Source organism: Bombina bombina, chromosome 5 (genome assembly GCF_027579735.1).
Source record: "Bombina bombina isolate aBomBom1 chromosome 5, aBomBom1.pri, whole genome shotgun sequence".
In the NCBI taxonomy this organism is placed as follows: domain Eukaryota; kingdom Metazoa; phylum Chordata; class Amphibia; order Anura; family Bombinatoridae; genus Bombina; species Bombina bombina.
This window is the reverse complement of record NC_069503.1, coordinates 224162998-224186090: the sequence shown is the minus strand read 5'-3', so window position 1 is coordinate 224186090 and position 23093 is coordinate 224162998. Positions and strand designations below refer to the sequence as shown.

General features: G+C 34.8%; 1 protein-coding gene across 1 annotated transcript in view; it reads right to left on the bottom strand.

Annotated features, from left to right (window-relative positions):
• NRP1 (neuropilin 1) overlaps nucleotides 1-23093 on the bottom strand; it is a 175409-nt gene that overhangs the window by 51604 nt on the left and 100712 nt on the right. The window contains exons 6-7 of the mRNA XM_053713853.1: nucleotides 21988-22143; nucleotides 20482-20648 (exon numbers count right to left, since the gene is read on the bottom strand). Coding sequence (XP_053569828.1) covers nucleotides 20482-20648; nucleotides 21988-22143 — 323 coding nt within the window. The remainder of the gene's footprint in view (nucleotides 1-20481; nucleotides 20649-21987; nucleotides 22144-23093) is intronic.

Below are 23093 nucleotides of genomic sequence, written 5' to 3'. Positions count from 1 at the left end.
TTTTTGTGTGTAGGTTTATATTACAAGACTTTGATGCTAGCTATTCATGCTGCCTTGTATCAGATAGGACATAAATCTGTTTCTGAAAAGTAAGTCTCTTTAAATGAACAATAAACTTTATAAGTTCATATCATATGAAAGAATAAACACTATTTCAACAAGTTAAAAAAATGTCAAGGTTTCCGATTGCCTCACTAGCTGAACTCACACAACAGAAAAGCAACATAAATGATTCAAGAGTGTTTTTACATTTTCTTTCCTTAAAAATAGATATGGCCCTATATTAGAATACATTGGACTCCCTTTATCACATTCCGGGTGGACAAATGTTTTCATGAACCTTGTCTGCCCGGCATTTCAGCGAGCAGCATTTATTATTGCACAAGTCGTTTGTGATTGGCTGTGCACTAGCAGGGGCTGTCAATCATCCCAATCCAATCTGATCAGGTTGATTTAATTCCGCCAGAGGAGAGGTTAAGTAGGTGCGGTCTACTACTACTACTACTAAAAGGGACACTCAAGACAAAATAAACGTTTATAAATCAGATAGAACATGCAGTTTTAAGACATTTTCCAATTTACTTCCATTAACACATTTTGCACAGTCTTTTTATATGCACACTTTCTGGGAAACACGCTCCTACTGAGCATGTGCACAAGCTCACAGAGTATACACATACTAATCTGTGATTGGCTGATGTCTGTCACATTATACAGGGGGCTGGATAATGGTGCGAATTTTTTTTTACCAAAAAATAAAAAAATCTACTGCTTATCTTAAATGTTGTGTAGGCATTATTGCATTGTCTTTGTATTATGCACTTGTTAATTATGTAATTCAGCTGCATTTAGTGGTCCTTTAACTAGTGTTTCAGGCTTGTGTGAAGCTGAGCGCTCAAAGCGGCAAATACAGCTTAATAAATGGGGCCTATTGTGTACATTTTGGACTTCAGGAATTTGGTTACTACATAATTATTTGACTACAAGTAACATCTCTAACATGCCCCTGTTTCTAACAAGTGCAAGTTTCCCCTAAATGGTATTCTTAAAGGGACACAATACTGTTGAATTTGTTTCCCCTTAAAGTGTTCCTAATGACGTGCACAGCTACCGGGTATTAAATGTATGGGATATTGAATATTTCTGCATAGTTTTGTATTTGAAATAACTGTCTATACACTTTGAAACTACCACCTATTTTTCCTTACGAACACGTCCATTCAAATGGGCAGGAAGAGCAGACCTGCTTATCTCCTCCCTCCCCTCTCTCTCTTGCTCTATAAATAAAACACAATGAAAGCCCTGTATTAAAGGGACAGTACACTGTAAAATTGTTTTTCCATAAATGTATTTTAATTGACTTGTTATACCAACTGCAGAGTATAAAATATTTGAGAAATTGCATTTTCGGGTTTATTTGTGTATCTGAAGTAGCTGGTTTTGTGCTTTGAAACCACAGCCTATTACAATGGGTTGAGCTTCAGGTAATATCAGATCTCATTATGTTATCACTTTCATGTACACAGACTTGCTTCCTTATCTTATATTTGTCTGGAACACCAAAGCTCAATACATAGAGAGAACAATGGAAAATTATCATTTTATCACTTAACTATCATGCCCCCACTGTGGGTGTAATCTCTTCTGCTGGCCGTGTTTACTTAGGCTTGTCAATAGCGTATACGCCAGTATCAAAACTTTCAGTATAGGTTGGGAAACCACAAGCTAAATCAGCTATTTCAAATGCTGAAATATGAGTAAAGGAGCTACTTGCAACCAATTTAATACACTCTAGCAGGTAAAAAGGATAATTGGGAATAATTTAAAGGGGAGAAAGTTTTTGGGTGAACTGTCCCTTTAAGGCTTACTGTCTAATAGTGACACATTTTACATATTTATTTTGGAAAGGATCATGCCTCCACAAAACTTACATGAAAACGTTGGCTTACTCAACACAAGGATATACATTTTTAGTTTTTAAAGCAGCATATTTTAAAATACCCTTTATTATATGAAAGAAACAAATGAAGTAAAATGTCCTTATAATCTCACTTTATCATTGCAGGGTTACCAAGGTTTTTTTAGTTTTATTTACCTTATAAATCTTTTTTATTTACACCTCTAAGTGTTGACCCAACATCTTACATGTGTCGTGTCCTATTATCAATTGATAATAAGTCCTACATGATATTAAAACAATAGTAAATGCCCAATGATTACAAAATTTTCCACAGCCGTTCAACAGATTAACAACCCAGCAGAGTCTGAATGGTATTAAAACTGATTAACACCTTGTTTGCTGCTATTGTTTTTTTGCCGGTCAAATTCAACCAACAATTCTCCTTGTTTGAAGAAGACAATCTGGACTTGAGCCTGGAGAAGATAGGGTGAGCCAATGTCATACTGTTAACAACATTTCCATTGTATGGCTTCTGGAGAAAGGGTAAGAAACTACAAATGAGTGACAGATAAGATAAGCTTAGGCTTGTGGATCCTGTTGTGTGTTCTTTCAGAACTGGAAAATACACATTTTTTAGACTTATATTACAGGAAAAGGGGGCAAAACGATGAAAGTAGATTGCAAAGTTGTTTAACTATACATAATTAAGCATTTTATATTACAATCTCAAAATATTTTCTGTCCCTTTAACCACACTACTGCTCTTATCAAACAAAATAAAAGTGTGTTTTATAAAAGTCCCAAGCACAGAAGGATCAGCTATAAAGAACAAAAAAAAAAAAAAAAAAGGAAAAGATTTTTTTTTGTAATTGAAACGTTCAAATGGAATGGAACAGATAGGTATCATGCTGCTTTCAATTTTAATTGTGTCATAAAATCTTAGATTGCATGAATGAAATCTTCAGGCAGAAGAAACATGCTATAATTAAACTATTTTCTTTTGATTCACTCAGATCTGGCATGATGCTGAGCTTTTCATTAGTAGCTTTTTTTTTAATTTTAACATTTATATACCGATGGGCAGTCTATGGCTGAAATTTTAGCAATGAATAGCTAGGTCCAAACTTATATGAAATGATAAATCTTAGAAATTCTCTACAAAGACATTAACACAAAATAAAGAGAAGCCCTAACAGCTTCAGTATTGTCTGAAAGATTCTAACTGCATCGAGAAAAGACATAAAAACATCACACAAATGAATTCTAGAAGATTAAAAATGTTGTCTGTGTGTTTCTGAAAGATTAAAAGGGAGAATGCTTACAGAAACTGTGATGAATATGGATTCCTTGCACCCTTTTATGCTTTTGTATTGTTTTTTTTCTCTATGCATAAATCAAAAGCGACCAAAGAACTATTTAATTCAGATGGATCCTTTGAACTTCAATTCCATCTGGTTTGCTTTGAATAATAAAAATCTGTTTTAGTCATAAAATGCTGGAGAAGTTACTCCAGAAAAGAAGGAAATAAGAAAATTGCAGCATTTCAGGTTAAGATATCACCATTTCACACTGGAAACAAAAATAATTCTTCAGCTTGCTGTATTTGATAAAATGTCATACCACAACAGCAATGACAGTCCTTTTTTGCTTGATTATAGCTTTGAGATATATATTAACAGTGTCTTTCTTCAAAAGCAAATAATAGTAAGAGTATGAATATCTTGACAAACTCAGTTTGACAGGCATTACACCCCTTTTATGTAAATTTCCATCCCTTTTATGCAAATCCACTTCCACTATACTCCGAAAGTCTCCACCCATTCTCCACTGCTCTTTTTAATGCAGATTTTGATACTGATGATCATTTATTTATATATAAACTTTTATTTTAATGTATAAATGTTATCATATTTATATTGAAATATAAACATTTTAATTCAATCAATTCAACAAAAGTTGATTTGAAAAATACAAGGGCATAATTAAGTTAAGATATTAACCTTCAAGTACACAAACAAAACACAGCCATCCAATTCGCAAATACCCTCCCCCTACACCCCCCTTCACACAAATACCTTCCCCCTACACCCACTCCACACAAACATCCTCTCCTACTCCCCCTTCACACAAACACCCTCCCCTACAACCACGTCCAAACAATCCCCCTCAATACTCCCCCCTCCACACAAACAACCTCCCATACACCCCCCACAGAAACCCACTTCCCTACACCCCCTCTACGCATTCACCCTCCCCTCCACAGAATTATCCTCTCCTCCAACCCCTCTACACAATCAACCTCCCCTACTTCCCCCTCCATACAAACACCCTTCCCTGCACTCCCCATACAAACACCCTACCCTCCACCCCTCCATACAACCACCCTCCCCTACTTCCTCTTTTACACAAACACCCTCCTCTACACCACCTCCACACAAACACCCTACTCTACACCCCTCACACAAACACCCTACCCTACTTTCCCCTTTACACAAACACCCTCCCCTACACACAAACACCCTCCCTTACACCCCCTTCACACAAACACCCTACTCTTCCCCTCCACACAAACACCCTACTCTACACCCCTCACACAAACACCCTGCCCTATACCCCTCCACATAATCACCCACCCCTACTTCCCCTTTTACACAAACACCCTCCCCTACACCATCAACATAAACACCTTACCCTTACCCCTACACACAAACAATTTTCTGTACACCCCTCAACACAAACACTCTTCCCTATACCCCATCCACACAAACACCCTACCCTTCCCCCTCCACACAAACACTGTACACTAAGCTCTCTCCATACAAACACTCTACCCTACATCCCCCACACAAACACTATACTCTCCACTCCCTCCACACAAACACTCTATTCTGCACCTCCCTCCACACAAACACCCTACCCTGAACCTCTCTCCATACAAACATCCTACACCTCCTTCCACCCAGACACCCTACCCCTCCCTCCACACAAACACACTACCCTATACCTGCCTCCACACAAACATCCTACCCTACACATGCCTACACACAAACACTCTACCCTACACACAAAGCGGTCTATCTATTAAGCTCCGAATGGAGCTTGATGCCCTGTGTTTTTCTGGCGAGCCTGCAGGCTCGCCAGAAACAGCATTTATGAAGCAGTGGTCACAAAGAACGCTGCTTCATAACCTGTCCGCCTGCTCTGAGCAGGCGGACAGACATCGCCAGAATTCAACCCGATCGAGTACGATCGGGTTTATTGACACCTCCCTGCAGACGGCCCATTGGCCACGAGTCTGCAGGGGCGGCGTTGCACCAGCAGCTCTTGTGAGCTGCTGGTGCAATGCTGAATACGGAGAGCGTATTGCTCTCCGTATTCAGCGAGGTCTGGCGGACCTGATCCGCACTGTCGGATCAGGTCCGCTAGACTTTAGTAAATAGAGGCCAAATACTCTACCCTCCACCCTCTCCACACAAACACTCTACCCTTTACCCTCTCCACACAAACACCCTACCCTAACCTCCCTCCACAAAAACACCCTCCCCTACACCCAATTCCACACAAACACCCCATCTGCACAAACCCACCGTCTCCTAAGTCCCCTCCACAAAAACTACCCTCCCACATACACTCTTTTTTACTTGTGTTCTCATATAAGAAATTAAATTAATTTTATTCTTTACGTCATGTAACTTTAAATAAATACATTCTATGTGTATAGCTCAGTATTAGAAGGTCTCATAAAACATTCCCTGCCCAGATCCCTACTTAATACAGATGTTCCAATCTTGTATTTAAGATACTGTGCAATATTGTTATCAGACTTGCCAGAGTGAATGTGGTTAAGTTAAACAAGCCTCTGTGTGTAACAATTAAAGGGACTTGAACCACAAAAGGAAACTTTTATCACTCATATAAAGTATTCTTCTTTTATCAAATATACATTGTTCTCTTAGTATCCTTTGTTGCAAAGCATACAAATGTATGCTCAGGAGCAGCAATGCACTACTGGGAGTTAGCTGGTGATTGGTACTATGTACCTCTTGTCATAGTCTCACAGACATGTTTAGATAGCTCTCAGTACTGTGTTGGTGCTCTGGAGCTGACTTTAATTACTTTGCGGTAGTCAACTCACAGTTATAAGCAACAGTGCAATAGTAAATGCTCTAACATGTGAGCCTTTTCTTGTGCACTTTTCTGTACCTGTAACATCCCTTTCAGCATAAACATCAGAGGGAAATATGAGTTAATAGGCCTGTTCCTATCTGTTTTAATGCATGTTTCTATGTGATGCTGCTTTGCACAGTGTATGCAACATAATCATTCTATCATACGAGTCCTATTTATTCCATATATTTCATCACTCAGTATTCACCTGTTTCCAATAAAAGTAAAACCACTGACAACCAATTTACATTCCAATATCTTTAAATCCACTATAATATGAGACACATAACTCTGGTACTAAACTTAATTACAATTTAATTGCCAGAAGGGAAAAACATGTTATCTCTACCACTTTATTAAAAATGCCTAGCAAAACTTATCCCAGCTAGATTATTTTTCACTTAATTTAATTTGTCCTGAGAGGTTCAGCATGTTCAGCAGCATTTATATTTTCTGCAGATTAGAAAATGACTGAATGAAACTGGGGTGATTTAACTTGATAAATTGCAATGCATATAATCATGCTGAAAAACATCTATCTATCTATATACTGTTTATATAAAAAGTAAAAATTAACTATTATATATATATATATATCACTATGGTTTACTAGTCAGATTTTAAAAGCTACTTGCCCAGAGGGAAAAAGTTACTAGTTCACTCAATGGTAAAAATAGGAGAAAGTCAAATTTCTAAATTGTCCGAGATTAGCGGACCACCGGAAATTTCAAGCCTTTATATATATATATATATATATATATATATATATATAGGTATACCTCACTTTACAGCGCTTCAATTTACAGCGCTTCACTAATACAGCGCTTTGTGGAGCTGAAGTTCAACTTCCAAGAATTTTGAAACAGTGCTGTAATCTTTGTGAGATTGTGAGAAAAGTGACTGGCACCATTTTGTTATGCGCAATTCACCCTTTTAACAGCATTACAGTGCAATCTGTGTCTCAGTGTTGTAGTCTGGCAAGTTTTACTACAGTAATTGTCACTATTTTACAGGTACAGTTTCTATTGAATACTAATTGAATACTGTGCTGTGCGAGTGTTAAACTAAACATAGCACTATTGCACCCCTAATATATGTTAGTTCAAACATGTTTTTACGTTTTTAAACACACTGGCAAGTGAAAAGAAAGCTAAAACTGCCTTGTTTCACTTTAAGGCGGTTTTTACTTTACAGCGGGGCTCCGGTCCCTAACCCGCTGTATGAGCGAGGTATACCTGTATATGCATAAAAATACAAACATTTGTTAACATTCACAGTTTTTAAGGCATATACCTACCGCTAAGTCAAGAAGTCAAATTTGTGTGGTGCGGGCTGGGACCAGCTCTTCAGGGGCTGGAATATAGGTAATGCAGGGGTGGGTTAACATCAGATATTAAGACTGACTGGAGTCTGGAGTGATTCATTTAGAGGTCATTTAGAGGTTACAATATGCTGGAGAAGGCGGGATTACAATGTTCCGATTTAGGGCAAATTGGACCTCTGCTGTCTGGCAGCCAAGGGACAAAAAATGTTCTAGTCATGAGAGCTCACTAAATATGGTAATTCCAATGACAAATAAATTAAAACCCTCCTGTTTTATCATAAAATGCAGTGTCACTATAGTAGCTCAAAACCACAAAAATGACAATCTGGGGGGAGAGGGAGGAATTCCCTACTGGAATTTTGCTCTTTATATCCAAGGATACTATAATGAGTCTTCATTTACTCAGAAGATGTGGAGGTAGTGGAAGAAAAAAACAAGACAATTTCCAATGATAATCAAAGCTTTCAACTAGAAAGTTTCAAATTTTTCCAACTTTTCTTTTTTTTTTTTTTATGAAAATAACCAACATATTTTTGAAGTCCAGTAAGTTAATCATCAGTTGATTACAATAACGATGAATTTAAAAATGTCTTCCAAAATGGCAGGTGCATTAACCTGACCATGACATGACATTGTCTACATAATAATACTGGAGAGCCTTTTATGATTCGAAAGTAAGCCATGTTTTTTTTTTTTCATTAAACCTTTTTATGGATTTCTACTTTCAGTTTTTTTTAACCTACAAATTTACCATTTTAAATTGTATGATATATATTTTGCATATCCTGCAAAAGTTTTGTTATGTACATTTTACCTACAGGCTTCCAAAATGGATATTAAAGTTAAAGCAGTATAATGATCTCTCTGCACTATATCAAACATAACCACTGAGACTGGATGTGAGTTGTAATGCTCTCTGTAGAGACGTACAATTATGACTTCCACCGAAAATATCAGCACTCGCTTATGAATGAATGTCTTGAAACTGCAATCATAAAATCTCAGAATGTTATGGATTTCATTAAGGTTTTCCTCCCCTAGGATCCCCTATTGTATAATAACAGAAGTTCTATAGCATTTAAATACCACAGGCAAAAATAGATTTCACAAAAACAGATGTGAAACCTTGTTTTCTGATGGGGCTGAGTGCCTGGAACGTTTCTTGTAATTGATGGCTATTAACATGTTTGTTGTTCAGATTGAGAAAGTCCAACTGTTTTCTCCTACATAAAGTAAGGACAGAGAAGAAAATCATACTTTGGTTTTTAGGTGCGTTCCCTTTGATCAGAAAGACCTTTTTCCATTTTTAAATTAACAATGATGAGAGCAAGAATAAGGAGCAGTAACATAAGTAAAATGCTTATTCTGCAATTCTTTAATTTTAACATAGAATATATACCTCATGAAACTAGTTTTACAGATATTAAATTACATGTCTGATTATTGATATATTAAAGGTCAGTTTTCTATTTATGCATCTAAAACTATCAATTTGATAGAAAATATGCATTGTGTTGCAGGCTCAGGACACAACCCTTAGGGGTCAACAAATCTGTTTAAAATGTGGGAGCCAGTAAGAATATTTAGGAGCCAGACATACTTGTAGGAGCCAGACAGTGGTATTTGTATATAGACATATGGAGAATAACCGAAAAAGTTAAGAGCCAGGGATACAATTCTAAGAACCAGTGGCTCCCTGGCTCCTGGGGTTGTCAAGGCCTACCTTAAAATGCCTACTAAATTATGCTTAATTTACTTACTTCTACAGAGGCCAATTAGGGACAAAAAAAACAAGCTCCTGCACATAGCAACCAATCCCTGTGGAGTATATAGGGATGCCAATGTTTTGCATTTCACTAAATGCAATCCAGCCTCTATAATGGGAGTGGAAACAATGCAACTTTTCAAAGGTGAATTGCAGGGAAAGGAGACAAAATATATAATGAAAGTGCATTGCAATTTTGTTTTAATTATTTATAATTAACAAATGTGTGGAATTTTGATTTTAAAGGGACATTAATACACTTTGAGATGGTAAAAAAAATGATAAACTGTGTGTATATATATATATACAGATATACATATATATATATATATATATATAAATATATACATATAAAGCCTGCAATTTTGAAATTGTGAGTTTTTTACTTCCTGTTAGAAATGGAAGTGCAGAACACTGTTATATTCCACACAGCCATTGGCTGCACACTCTAGTGACCTATTTATAACTGTCCCTAATTGGCCACAGCAGAGAAACCTAAGTTACAACATTGAAGCGCCAATTGCTTTATAGACACTAAAAAAATGTATACTTATTTTGTCAATATTTAAGCTAATGAGACTAAAAAAAAATACATCTACACGTTATTCTCAGACTAATCATTTCTTTGAATGCATCATTCTATCTAGTATTTATTTAGTGTTTAATGTCCCTTTATTGTCAGAAAGGATAGTAACGTAATTTATACAAAATAGGGAACTTGAACATGTATTATTTTTTTTGCCAGTGAAATATTGATCAGTGAGAAATGTTTGTTCCTAAATATACATTTCCTAGGAGTTTCACCACTAGAGCCCTTGTTGCCTATGACTGTGATAGTCATTGCAATATTCCAGTGTCAACATTGTAGTAGCCACTATCCTGAAGTCACAGCAAAATTACAGAAGTGAATCATGGAAAACAACTTAATTATCTGCATATTTTGCTATAAACCTGAAAATGAATTACAACTAAAACCTCTTATAAACATAAACAGGTTCAGTATATAAGGATTAATGTGCATTTTTATTGGTTGTCAAACTCAGCTTTTGCCGATAAGCAATTTGCTGTTACCTGTGTACATATCATGCAGTGAAGTCTGTCTAGCCGGACATTCACTGCATTATACTTCCCAGCTGATTACAGCTACAGCTTTTAGTGTATCATTAAAGTGTCAATTTGCCTTAGCAGAAAATACATCTCACTGACAAATGTTCATAGTTTCATAAGCCAGTGTTATGCACTTTTTACCTTAAACCTGTATGCACAGAGGAGATAAATTACTGTAGGGATCTATTTTATTTACTGTGACATTGCAATAATGCAATTCCAACCCGATACAATGCTGAAAGTTCACAGCTATAGATCACAGAAAACAGCAATCAATGCTTTCCTGGTCATAGCTTGAAGTGGGACATTGTATTGGCATGTGCTGATATAGCCACCATAATCAGATTTATGCTTTGGTTTAATAGACAAAAAGCAACAGAATAACTTTTAAAATGTGTACTTAATAGCCTAACAACATACAGTAGTCCATAATTCCCTACATTTTAAAACCATTATGGTCTGTAATTATCAGGAATATAGACAGTAGTGACCACATAATGAATCTCACTGTACTCTGTCATTGGCTGGAACATCTTACATTATGGTACTGTTTTTTTTTTATTATTAAAAGGGCACAAGCAAATCTGAGTAGCAATGCTTTGAAATAGTGAACTGTAAATAATATGTTTCTCTGGATGTTGTTTATAATACAAGAGATAAAAGCAAACCATTACTAGCTTCTTTATTTGTGTTATCATGCCAAGATCAAAGTAAACTGCCACTGGATTCTGCAAGACTCGAAACATGTACCTCATACTACAGTATTTAACAACAACTTATCCTTATAGTAATACTATAAATACCTGAGTATGCCTATCTGCTAAGCATCTCTATATCCTGCCATGTTGCTTTCTTTGTTGCCTCTAAATTAAGTCACTTACATATATTACAGTGTTTTAATGGGTGCTTCTGTGTTGAACAAACCATTTGTTTTTGTCATTGATTTGGAGGCTTGTTCATCTTCACCAATACAGTGGTGGGAGCTGTCTCCATCAGCCAGTCAGCATTTTTTTCCTGCTAGTTTCAATTAAAACTGTAACAACTTTACCTAACCTTTGTCATGAAAAATATAAATTTAAAATATTTCATATGCATGTATATTTGATCTGAATATATTTGTTAATAAATAGAAAAATCTATTCTCATTACAATGGTCTTAAAATGCATCTGTTTATTTATGATTTGAATTTAAAGGGATATTAAAGGGACATTATACACTCATTTTTTCTTTGCATAAATGTTTTGTAGATGATCTGTTTATATAGCCCATAAAGTTTTTTTTTTTAATTAATGTATAGTTTTGCTTATTTTTAAATAACATTGCTCTGATTTTCAGACTCCTAACCAAGCCCCAAAGTTTTATGTGAAAACGCTCGACTACCTACTCCAGCTTGCTCCTGTTTGTGTAAAGGGTCTTTTCATATGCAAAAGAAGGGGGAGGGGGGAGTGTCTTATTTACCACTTGCAGTGGGCTTTCCAGCTACCTTTTCAACAGAGCCAAAGTGACAGCTTCTAAGTAAGTTTTTAAACAGTTTTATACTGGATTTTTATATCAGTATCTGTGCATATTATTCTTTATAGTAGTGTCTATTACATGCAGTTATATGAAAATGAGTGTATACTGTCCCTTTAAACAGATTTGTGTTAAGCTCCTTATAGAGTCCTAAAAGTGTTTAACTGTTTTTTTTATATTTTACATACAAAATCAATCTTTAACATGTCCAGTTACTGTAATTTTCATATTCATACTAGAATATTTGGAGTTTAATATCTTAGTTACACAATAACTGTTTTTCCCCTTGAGATATATATTTATATATATATATGTTATTACAAGACTATGTTGTAAGACTTATTTAAAGGTGTACCTAATATTCTTCTTTTTAACCTAAGGCAAGTAAACACTTTAGAACAATTTTTATAGACTGACGAAAAATATTTGTTGGCAACTAACTCAAAAAAGTACTGTTAGACTTGCAGTGCATAAAGCCTTCAAAGAAATTAAACTTATATCCAGATATGTGGAACTACGTGTGGGAATTGTAAAAGTGATCGGTCTTAAAACATTCCCTCTAGTTAACTACTATGCCATTTAAAACCTTGGCAATGAAAATGATTGATTTAATGTTAATTTTGCTTTGTTGTTTTGATGTAAAATATTTTTAGTTTAACAAGACAATGTTATTGAATTTTTAACGTACGTAGACATTTAATAAACATAAAATAATTAAGTATTAACACTCCAAAGGCTTATTTTGTATAAATGGTAAATTATTATTAGTTTAGATTTGTACAAATAACAGAAAATATGTCAGTTGTGCAAGAACTCACCAAAAAATTAAGGAGTCTGTTTAAAGTGGTGCAAGTATGCACTAACTAAATACATTTAGTTAACAAATAACAAGTCAGGTTATTGAATGTCAAGTATGAAGTCACTCACCCTTATTAAACAAAATCACCAACTTGCTATTACAACATATCCACACATGACTGACTTTAAAGTAGTTATAAAATGCTAAAACGTTGAATCTAAAGTCAGGGACTCCATGCAAAGCACATGTTGATTTGCTACAGTTAGGGCTTAAAAACCTAATTTATAACCAGTGGCACAGGCAGACAAGGTGTTAATTTTAAGGCATGACCACTGAGGGACTGTCTTGAAGGGACAGTGTAGTCAAAATTAAACTTTCATGATTCCGATAGGGCATGCAATTTGAAACAACTTTCCAGTTTACTTTAGCAGCAATCTTGCTTTGCTCTTTTGGTATTTTTTGTGGAAAGCTGAACCTAGGTAGGCTTCTATGTTAATTTCTAAGCCATCATACTGGCTTTTATCTCAGTGTATTTTGACTGGTTTTCACAGTTAGACACGGTTAGTTCTTGTGTGTCATATAGATAGCCCTGTGCTCCCGCGTAGTTATTTAAGAGTCAGCACTGATTGGCTAAAATTCATGTCTGTCAAAAAAACTGAGATAAGGGGGCAGTCTGCAGATGCTTAGATACAAAGTAAAAAGTATATTAATATAACCATGTTGTTTATGCAAAACTCGGGAATGGGTAATAGAAGCATTATCTACCTTTTTAAACAAAAAAAATTATGTTGTAGACTGTCCCTTTAAGGAAGTTTACTATGACATTATCTCAAAGAATGATCTCAGCACTGCTGATGCTAATTTACTATTATTTGTTTGTTTTTTCCAATTTGCAGCTGAAGTATAACTGTTCACAGAGCACTTACTCTGGTGAGCTGAAGAAATGTTAAGGTAAAATATCTTCTCTTTTTACATAGAGATGCTCAGGTGATATTTTCATGTCAGATTTTTACAGCTATGCTGCATTACTTTCAAGTGAATTAGCATAATAGTATTATGTCCCTTTAAATTTATTTACCCTGGATTACTATTTATAAAATAAAATATAAATAAAAATCTAGAACAAATCATGGATTAATGACATACACATAGCCGCCAGCTGTTTCCTTTCTTACAAAAAAAAGGTAAAAAAAAATAAAAATGAATCAAACAAAATCAAAAGAAAAATAAATGTGCAGATTCACTTTTTTATTTACTTTTAATTGAAGTTACCATGGCAACATAATTATATTAGTATGTGTGAATAAAGGCAGCCATTTTAATTTCCTGTTGATGTTTTTATTTAGGGAAATACAAGTACATAAAGCAATGTCTGAATGTATGTGGGTGTCATCCCAAATGCAATGCCAAATTAACTACCATGGCAACTTCATGTCCAGCAAACTGTTTGTCCAAAATATGAAACTGTTTATTATTTTGTGGTTGGATTGGGCCTTAAAAGCTTTAATTATTAAAGAATGTTATTTGAGTTTCTTAAAATAAATAAATAAAAACTACACATAATTACAACGGAACCTATTGGCGCTCTACAAATACCTGTTAATAATAATAATAATAATAATAATAATAATAATGGAAATCCCCAATCTGTTGAGACGATTTCTAGAAAAAAAAAGTACATTTTTTCTTTATCACTTTGTGTGTGTTTTTTGGATATCACTCACATTGTATGATTATCCTTGCTGAGGAAAAACTATTATGTAATTATCTTGCCACACCATAAGTTAGATGATTACTGCACAGCTTAACATGCAGATAGGGGCCTTTTTGGCCTGTGTTCTGTCTTTTTGAAGCAGATTGTGTTTCTTGGATCGTGCAGGCTGTAAATTTGTTTCATGTTTGTCTAGTTATTCGGTGATTTTGTTGCATAGCACGAAGCCGGCTATGGGGCAGATAAAGCAGCAGATGTTGACAATGAAGAATCAGTTGATAAATAAGAAACACACAGCGTTTGATTCCAATACATCCCACATTTTCCCAGGAAAGTCTCTTGTACTTTATGAGTGAGTAATTGCTGCTGAATTCCGTGTTATTTGGCAAAAACACAGACAACATGTTTAGTCTTCTCATGACAGCTAGGGAATATGAATAAATAACTTGAAGATCGACTGATTTTTGATCCATTATTTATAACATTCATTTAAGCAGGACTGAGTTGATGGTTGTCCTATAGTCTGGGGCTCTGGAGTGTTTTCACTGTGTATTAAACCTTTCGGAACAATATATGAGGAACTCCTGACTCCTCATTTCCCTAACTACTTACTCAGCTGCCATCTCAGATGTAGACCCAGTTGGACATCTGTGTTAAATTTTTATGCTTTCGTATTATTAATGGTTGCCTGATAAAATGCAGCTTCATGAAAAGCACTTTCATTAAAGGGACACTGTACTATACCATTTATTTCCCCTTAATGTGTTCCAAATGATTTGTTATACCTACTGCAAAGTATTAAATGTATGGGACATTATTCCTTCATATTTACTTTTGTATTTGAAACAGCTGGTTTTGTTATTAAAACATCACTAGTTGTTCTCCAGGACATGCCCATAACAATGGGCTGAGTTTTCAAGTAAAGAAGACCTGACAATGTTATCTATTTTAGGTATTGAAATACTAATTATAGCCGGGGGGTTAAATGAGCAGAACCAACTATTTCCGATAAATAATCTCTCTATCCATCCTATCCCTATTGGGAGATTAATTAGTGCTATTGTCTCCTGTTTATTTAGCTTTCATATTTTCAGCACAGGTGGGGATACAATAGGCAAACATATATATTTCAAATAATAAATAAAGGTAAAGGAGAGGTTTAAAAATAACTCAAGTAGGCAAAATGGACCATTGGGAACACATTAAAGGGATATTAAACAGGGTTTCTTTCGTAAAAACAAATATGTTAAATCAAAGTAAATATAAAAAGAAAAAGAAATACTTTCTTGTTTCCTTGCAAAATTAGCACTTAAAAATTCTCAGTGTAGCGCTGCCCCAGTGTTTTAAGAGCAGATGATTTTCAAAACATAAATTTTTATTCTGTCAATTCTATGCCTGAGCAAATCTGACTCCCTGCAATCTAGTCTATAAGTATGCACCACGTATTGTCTTTTCGGAAAACGTCCGACTGCATATACGTCCATGGTTAAGAAAAGTATTTATTGTACATACAGCTGTACAGTGTATTATTATGTACATTGTGGGAAGTACAGATTACATATTAGCCTATGTACAGTATACAGTATTTACATTATTTCTTTACTTAACCCATATAATGTACAGTATTACCATGCCAGCCTTTGCTAAGTATGTATATACTATGGTGTTCACACAATGTCCAAATCACATAACGTCCTATTTCACAGAATGTATTGTGGACGTTAAGTGACACATACCTGTATTCACTAGCGTAGAAGTTTTATGATATCAAGGCTAAGATAAAACTTCCTGCAAAGTCTTCCTTCTTTTAAAGCTGTGACAGGAAGCTCAAATGTAGAGTAGACAAATAAAGGTAAAATCAATTTAAATAGCTGAATAAAACATATTGCAATGTTTTCTATTACGTATAAGCAACTGCTTAGTGTTCTTTTTTTGAAACAGACTAAGATCTAATTAAAGGAGAGAACGTTTTGGAGTTTAAAGTCCCTATAAGATTAATGTAAGCTACAAATTTATTTTCTATCTTAATAATAATAATAAAAATGTTTGTCTCTTCATTGTTATGTATTTTTTGTTATCATGAATCTTTGTACAATGACATTAATACAAATGTCCATATGATAGAGATTGAGTGTTGTTCTATAAACCTCAGCTTCAGGAAGCTGTAACATATTTCAGAAAAGTGACATTTCCTCCCAATGGAAACTTTAGTAGTTCAGAGGTCAAGTTATTTGCCCATTAGTCGTGTCAAAGAGAGAGCCTCTGAATGTTTGGAAAGGAAATGAACGTTTAATTTTTTTTCTTAAAGAATTAAATTCACTCAGCAGGCTAAAAGCACGTACATGAGTAATACTACAAAAAGGGTTGACAGTAAAATAATAAAAAAAGGTAAAAGTGTTTTGAGTATATAATGGATCTCCGTCTATCATAACAGACCTGTTCTTTTCAGGAATCAGGTGTAAAATTCCCAGCATGCCACTGTCTTGAATCCATTGCACTTGTGGCGCTCTATTAGTATTTCCCAAGTTGTGTTTGACTTCCCCTAGAGCTGCTAAGAACTTGTTTTTTTTCATTATATTGAAACCCTTTGGATTTAAAAGATTGTTTTGTATTATAAATATGTAGTGTTTGCTAATGATAGAGAATAATTAATTGGGTAACAAAGGAACAAATTAATTCAACCCTTACTGAATTCATGATTAAAATATATATATAAGATGTTATTGAGATAGTAGGTTTTCCCAAAGTAATTAAAAAAAGGAGACACTATGCTTCTTGATTTAGTGTAAACACTGTGTTTGTCCCACACTCCCTATGCACCCCAGAAGCTGCAATTTGCAGCATTTTGAAAACCTGGGTTCCAGAAGAACAAGACGTGTTTAATGTCCCTTCTGTATACATCTATATACTGTATGCTACATAAAACATTTGTTTTATTGTTGTATTCTGATAAATGATAGATTACCCTTTTGGCCCAGATTTATCAAGGGGTTGGAGCGCTGTTGGCTGCAGGTTCGCATAAGTGAACCTGTAGCCGAGATTTAAGAAGCAGCAATATTTAGACCACTTCTTATTAACCCACTTGGCCACCTGTTATGTGGCGTATGTCAATCCCCTCAGACTTTACCGAACGTGGAGATTTATTGCTTTGGCGTGTAAGCAGGGGGCAGCATTGTAAACTACCCATGGTGTGCAATGATTATTGCGGGCATCGTGTTGCTGCCCACTAGACACAAAGCCGGGTGGACAGGCACAAAGATTTCCCCCCCTGTCTGCCTTACTTTGTTAAATCTTGCCCGTAGTGGTATAATAGTTTACACAGTTTTCTAATGCTTTGTTTTAAAGAATATACAATAAACGGGATATCTTATTAAAACAATTAAGAATTTTTTTTTAATCACTGTAATAAAAGTTTGAACCTGTGCAGCAACATTTGATCTTTTATGGGAGATTATTATATTGAGTGCCTTGCCTGGTTCTATTATCCATAATGGCTGTTTCTCAAGATATTGCTGCAATAATGTCACAGCAGGGAGCAACTAAATTAGAATTCTTAATTAAAATATCCTCTGTATCCTCTATTTGTACATATATTATGGAATATGCAAATATCTTTCATGTAATTTCAAATCACATTGAGTCACAGCATGAGCTACCTTTTATTCAGAGTCAAATAGATTTTGTAAATAGGCCAAGAAAGACGTGTGTGTGCATAAACATTACATTTATATTTATATAAAAATGAAAGGAAAGAAAGAAAGAAAGAGAAGAAAGTAATTCAATACATATATATATATATATATATATATATATATATATATAGTTGGGCACTAAACATTGATGACCAAGGACGTACAGGGTACGTCCTACAAAAACTGTCACTTAATGACCAAGGACGTACCCTGTACGTCCTCAGGGGTTTCAATGGTGGAAGCGATCCTGATCGCTTCCAGTCGCTTTCAGGGTATTGCAGCGATGCCTCGATATTGAGGCATCGTACATTACCCTTTTTTTTTTTTAACAACCGATTACCTTTTATTTTAGTACTGGCAGACTTTCTGCCAGTACTTAAGATGGTGGGGACAATTGTGGGGTGGGAGAGGGAAGAGAGCTGTTTGAAAGGGGCCAGGGAGGGATCGGGGGTGGGATGTTTCAGGTGGGAGGCTGATCTCTACACTAAAGCTAAAATTAACCCTACAAGCTCCCTACAAGCTACCTAATTAACCCCTTCACTGCTGGGTATAATACAAGTGTGGTGCGCAGCAGCATTTAGCGGCCTTCTAATTACTAAAAAGCAATGCCAAAGACATATATGTGTGTTATTTCTGAACAAAAGGGATCCCAGAGAAGTATTTACAACTAATTGAGCCATAATTGCACAAGCTGTTTGTAAATAATTTCAGTGAGAAACCTAAAGTTTGTGAAAAAGTTAACTTTTTTTTTAAATTTGATTGCATTTGGCGGTGAAATGGTGGCATGAAATATACCAAAATGGGCCTTGATCAATACTTTCGGTTTTCTACTACACTACACTAAAGTGAAAAATTAACCCTACAAGCTCCCTAATTAACCCCTTCACTGCTGGGCATAATATAGATCAATACTTTGGGTTGTCTGCTAAAAAAAATATATATATGTCAAGGGATATTCAGGGATTCCTGACAGACATCAGTGTTACAATGTAACTATCGCTAATTTTGAAAAGAAAAAAAAAAAGGTTTGGAAATAGAAAAGTGCTACTTGTATGTATTGCCCTATAACTTGCAAAAAAAGCAAAGAACATGTAAACATTGGGTATTTCTAAACTCAAGACAAAATTTAGAAACTATTTAGCATGGGTGTTTTTTGGTGGTTGTAGATGTGTAACAGATTTTGGGGGTCAAAGTTAGAAAAAGTTTGTTTTTTTATATTTTTTTTTATCATATTGTATATTTTTTTCATAGTAAATTATAAGATATGATGAAAATAATGGTATCTTTAGAAAGTCCATTTAATGGTGAGAAAACGGTATATAATATGTGTGGGTACAGTAAATGAGTAAGAGGAAAATTACAGCTAAACACCGCAGAAATGTAAAAGTAGCCCTGGTCCCTAACGGTAAGAAAATTGAAAAATTGTCTGGTCACTTAAGGGTTAAAGGCCAACAGGAAAGCAAAATAAATAAATAAAAAATGTGGTAGAAGTATAAAATAAGATATGCAGATACTAAAAGTGTAACACTAAACAGAAACCCTATAAGTGTTTAAGCACTGGGCTAAATATATGGCCCTCTTGGTACGACAATATTAGTCCAGATTTAACTACAAAATGTATAGTAAGTTGCAGATTAAAGGGGCAGTCTACACCAATTTTCATTAACTGTATGTAATAGACCCTACTATAAAGAAAAAATATGAAGATACTAATCTATAAATCAAGTATAAAACCTTTTAAAAACTTAGAAGCTCCCAATTTAACACTGTTAATGAGATAAGCCTGGGACACCCACTGAAAGGGGCTGATAACAGAACCCCCCCCCCCCCCGCATATGAAAATACCCATTATACAAATAGAAGCAGTCTGATGTCTGTATACATCAGTATACATCTAAACTTTGGGGCTTGGTTACAAGCTTGAAAATCAGCACAATTTTATTTAAAAATAAGCAGAACTATACATTTTTACAAAAACACCTACAAGTGGGCTATATAAACAGATCATATACAAAACATTTATGCAAAGAAAAATCTAGTGTATAACGTCCTTTTAATTTATTTTATTATTTTTTTAATTAGTTGTAAGAAGTGAAGAAGTATGCTTTACTAATCTCAGTAGGGTTACACATGACAAGATTAAAGTGACAGTAAAGTCAAAATGAAACTTCAACATTTCTGATAATTTTAAACAATTTTCCAATTTACTTCTATTATCTAGTTTGATTTGACCTCTTGGTTTCTTTTGTTAAAATGGATACCTAGGTAGGCCTCAGTGCCTCAGTGCACTTCTGGGATCTAGCTGCTGATTGGAAGCTGAACATATATGCCTCTTGTCATGTTTTATGTCCCTTTAAGGTATTACAGTGAAAGTTAGTGGTTAATATTAGTTAATTCCATATTGAAATGCAGATTCTTTTTTTGCTATTAGAGATTTTCACCAGCATTTAAAAATGGACACGTCAAGAATTGCACTAAAAACTGTTAAAATGCTACTAATTACCTGTATCCACTCTTTTGATGAATCTTCCCCTGGAGTCCAGCCATTCTCCACATAATTAAGTCGAGATCTCTCTGCGGCCCAGCTAGTACTGTACTGGGAGGAAACTATTATTTGATCTGAGTGAATTTCCCCTGATTCCATGCCAAGGGGTTCCTTGCATTGAAAATCTGGAATTGGAATATTTCCTGTCAGTGTTATTTATGCCACATAATAACTTTTATCAACCTTATTAGCACCAAGCGTAGAATACTGTTTGTGTCCTCAGAAAATCAGGACTTAAATATGTAAAAAACATCTCACATCAAAGTATTATTGCATTGACTTTTGCAAGTAACTTTATCTGTATATGAAAGAGATAGGTATTGACAAGTATATTAGAATGTTACCAGTATTCACATTGCGATATGTAGGAATCAATGCTTTTAGTCAATTCCACTGGTTTTCAAACCTGTCCTCGGGCCTCCCCAACAGTTCAGGTTTTCTGGATAATCTTGGATGAGAGCAGGTAAAATAACCATGGTTACTAATCAGCTGATTGTTTCACCTGTGCTCCAGTTCCGATATCCACAAAATGAGGACAGGTTTGAAAAACAGTGGTCTATTCTGTCATTTTGCAAGTACTTAAAAAAAGCTAATTATAAACAATGTTAAATTTTACTGGTACGGCCCACAATATTCTACTAAATGATTCATTTTTCCTATTTAAATTTGTGTTCCCCTCTATTCTTTCTTTCTCCTTGTCTTGTTTTAACAATATGTTTTAGCTGCACAGTCACCTATAATTTCCTCTCCATTCACCACATGACTTAACATCCATTCCCCTTCTGATCTGTGGTTCCATTTTGCTGCTGTTTCTTGTTATCTGATCATAGCAGTGGGGCTAAACGGTACTCTACAGCAGTATAGATGGTTTGAAAGAGCATTGTTCAAATAAAATAAAGTCTGTCAGACAAATTCAGGACTGCTAGCACCTTTGTGATTCTTCAGTAATGATAGGAATGGAAGGTGGTGATCTCACTGACTTATATGAAAATCATATATACTGTGTGTGTATAAATCTCAACTTTTCCCTGCATAACACTGTATATTTAAATGCAATGATATATAACAAATAATTGCAACACAGCATTTTGTAAAAACAACATCTGCTTAGCAGAGCTGCTGGTAATTAGAATATTTAGAATGTATGATGCATGTTATTACACAATACTGCTTTATAGGACCACTATATGAGCTTAATTTATTTTATTTTTTTAAACAAAGATTTATTTTATGTCAGATATATTTGCTGTTTTTAATTGATGCTAAGCTGTTCTTGGAGCTTTTAAAATTCACTAATTATCATGATGTTTTTGGTTGGGATAAAAAGCATTATTTTGCTAGGAGCAGAAGAAAGACTTGCTCTAGAGCAGATCTGATTTATTTAGATGTTTGTTTAATGTTTTATGTGACTGCTTGTAGACTTGAGTACAAAACTGGCACATATATTCATGATGCAGCACTGACCTTTATCGTAGTTGGTTTGTAACACAGTGAAGTTTGCTGAGAAGCCTTCCTTTGCTATTGCACTGTCTGTATGAAAGACCATTGACAAGATTCCAGTGGATGAACGAATTCGTCCTGGTGTGTTCTGTCCACAATAACGTCCAATGTGGGGTCCAACTAAGAAAAGAAAAACAATATTTTGTCATTTTTATTTCTGTGTATATAGATAGAATTTTGTTAGAAACACATATAACAAATACAGATTCATAGTTGTTTAATTAATTAACCAGTAAATTAGTTATTTAATCAGGAGACCTTCAGGTTATTTCGTGATTCACCGCTTATATTATTTATTCACCCTGATATATATATATATATATATATATATATATATATATATATATATATATATACAAAAAGATGCCCTCTCTGGAAATTCATTTATATATATACAGGGAGTGCAGAATTATTAGGCAAGTTGTATTTTTGAGGATTAATTTTATTATTGAACAACAACCATGTTCTCAATGAATCCAAAAAATTAATTAATATCAAAGCTGAATAGTTTTGGAAGTAGTTTTTAGTTTGTTTTTAGTTATAGCTATTTTAGGGGGATATCTGTGTGTGCAGGTGACTATTACTGTGCATAATTATTAGGCAACTTAACAAAAAACAAATATATACCCATTTCAATTATTTATTTTTACCAGTGAAACCAATATAACATCTCAACATTCACAAATATACATTTCTGACATTCAAAAACAAAACAAAAACAAATCAGTGACCAATATAGCCACCTTTCTTTGCAAGGACACTCAAAAGCCTGCCATCCATGGATTCTGTCAGTGTTTTGATCTGTTCACCATCAACATTGCGTGCAGCAGCAACCACAGCCTCCCAGACACTGTTCAGAGAGGTGTACTGTTTTCCCTCCTTGTAAATCTCACATTTGTTGATGGACCACAGGTTCTCAATGGGGTTCAGATCAGGTGAACAAGGAGGCCATGTCATTAGATTTTCTTCTTTTATACCCTTTCTTGCCAGCCACGCTGTGGAGTACTTGGACGCGTGTGATGGAGCATTGTCCTGCATGAAAATCATGTTTTTCTTGAAGGATGCAGACT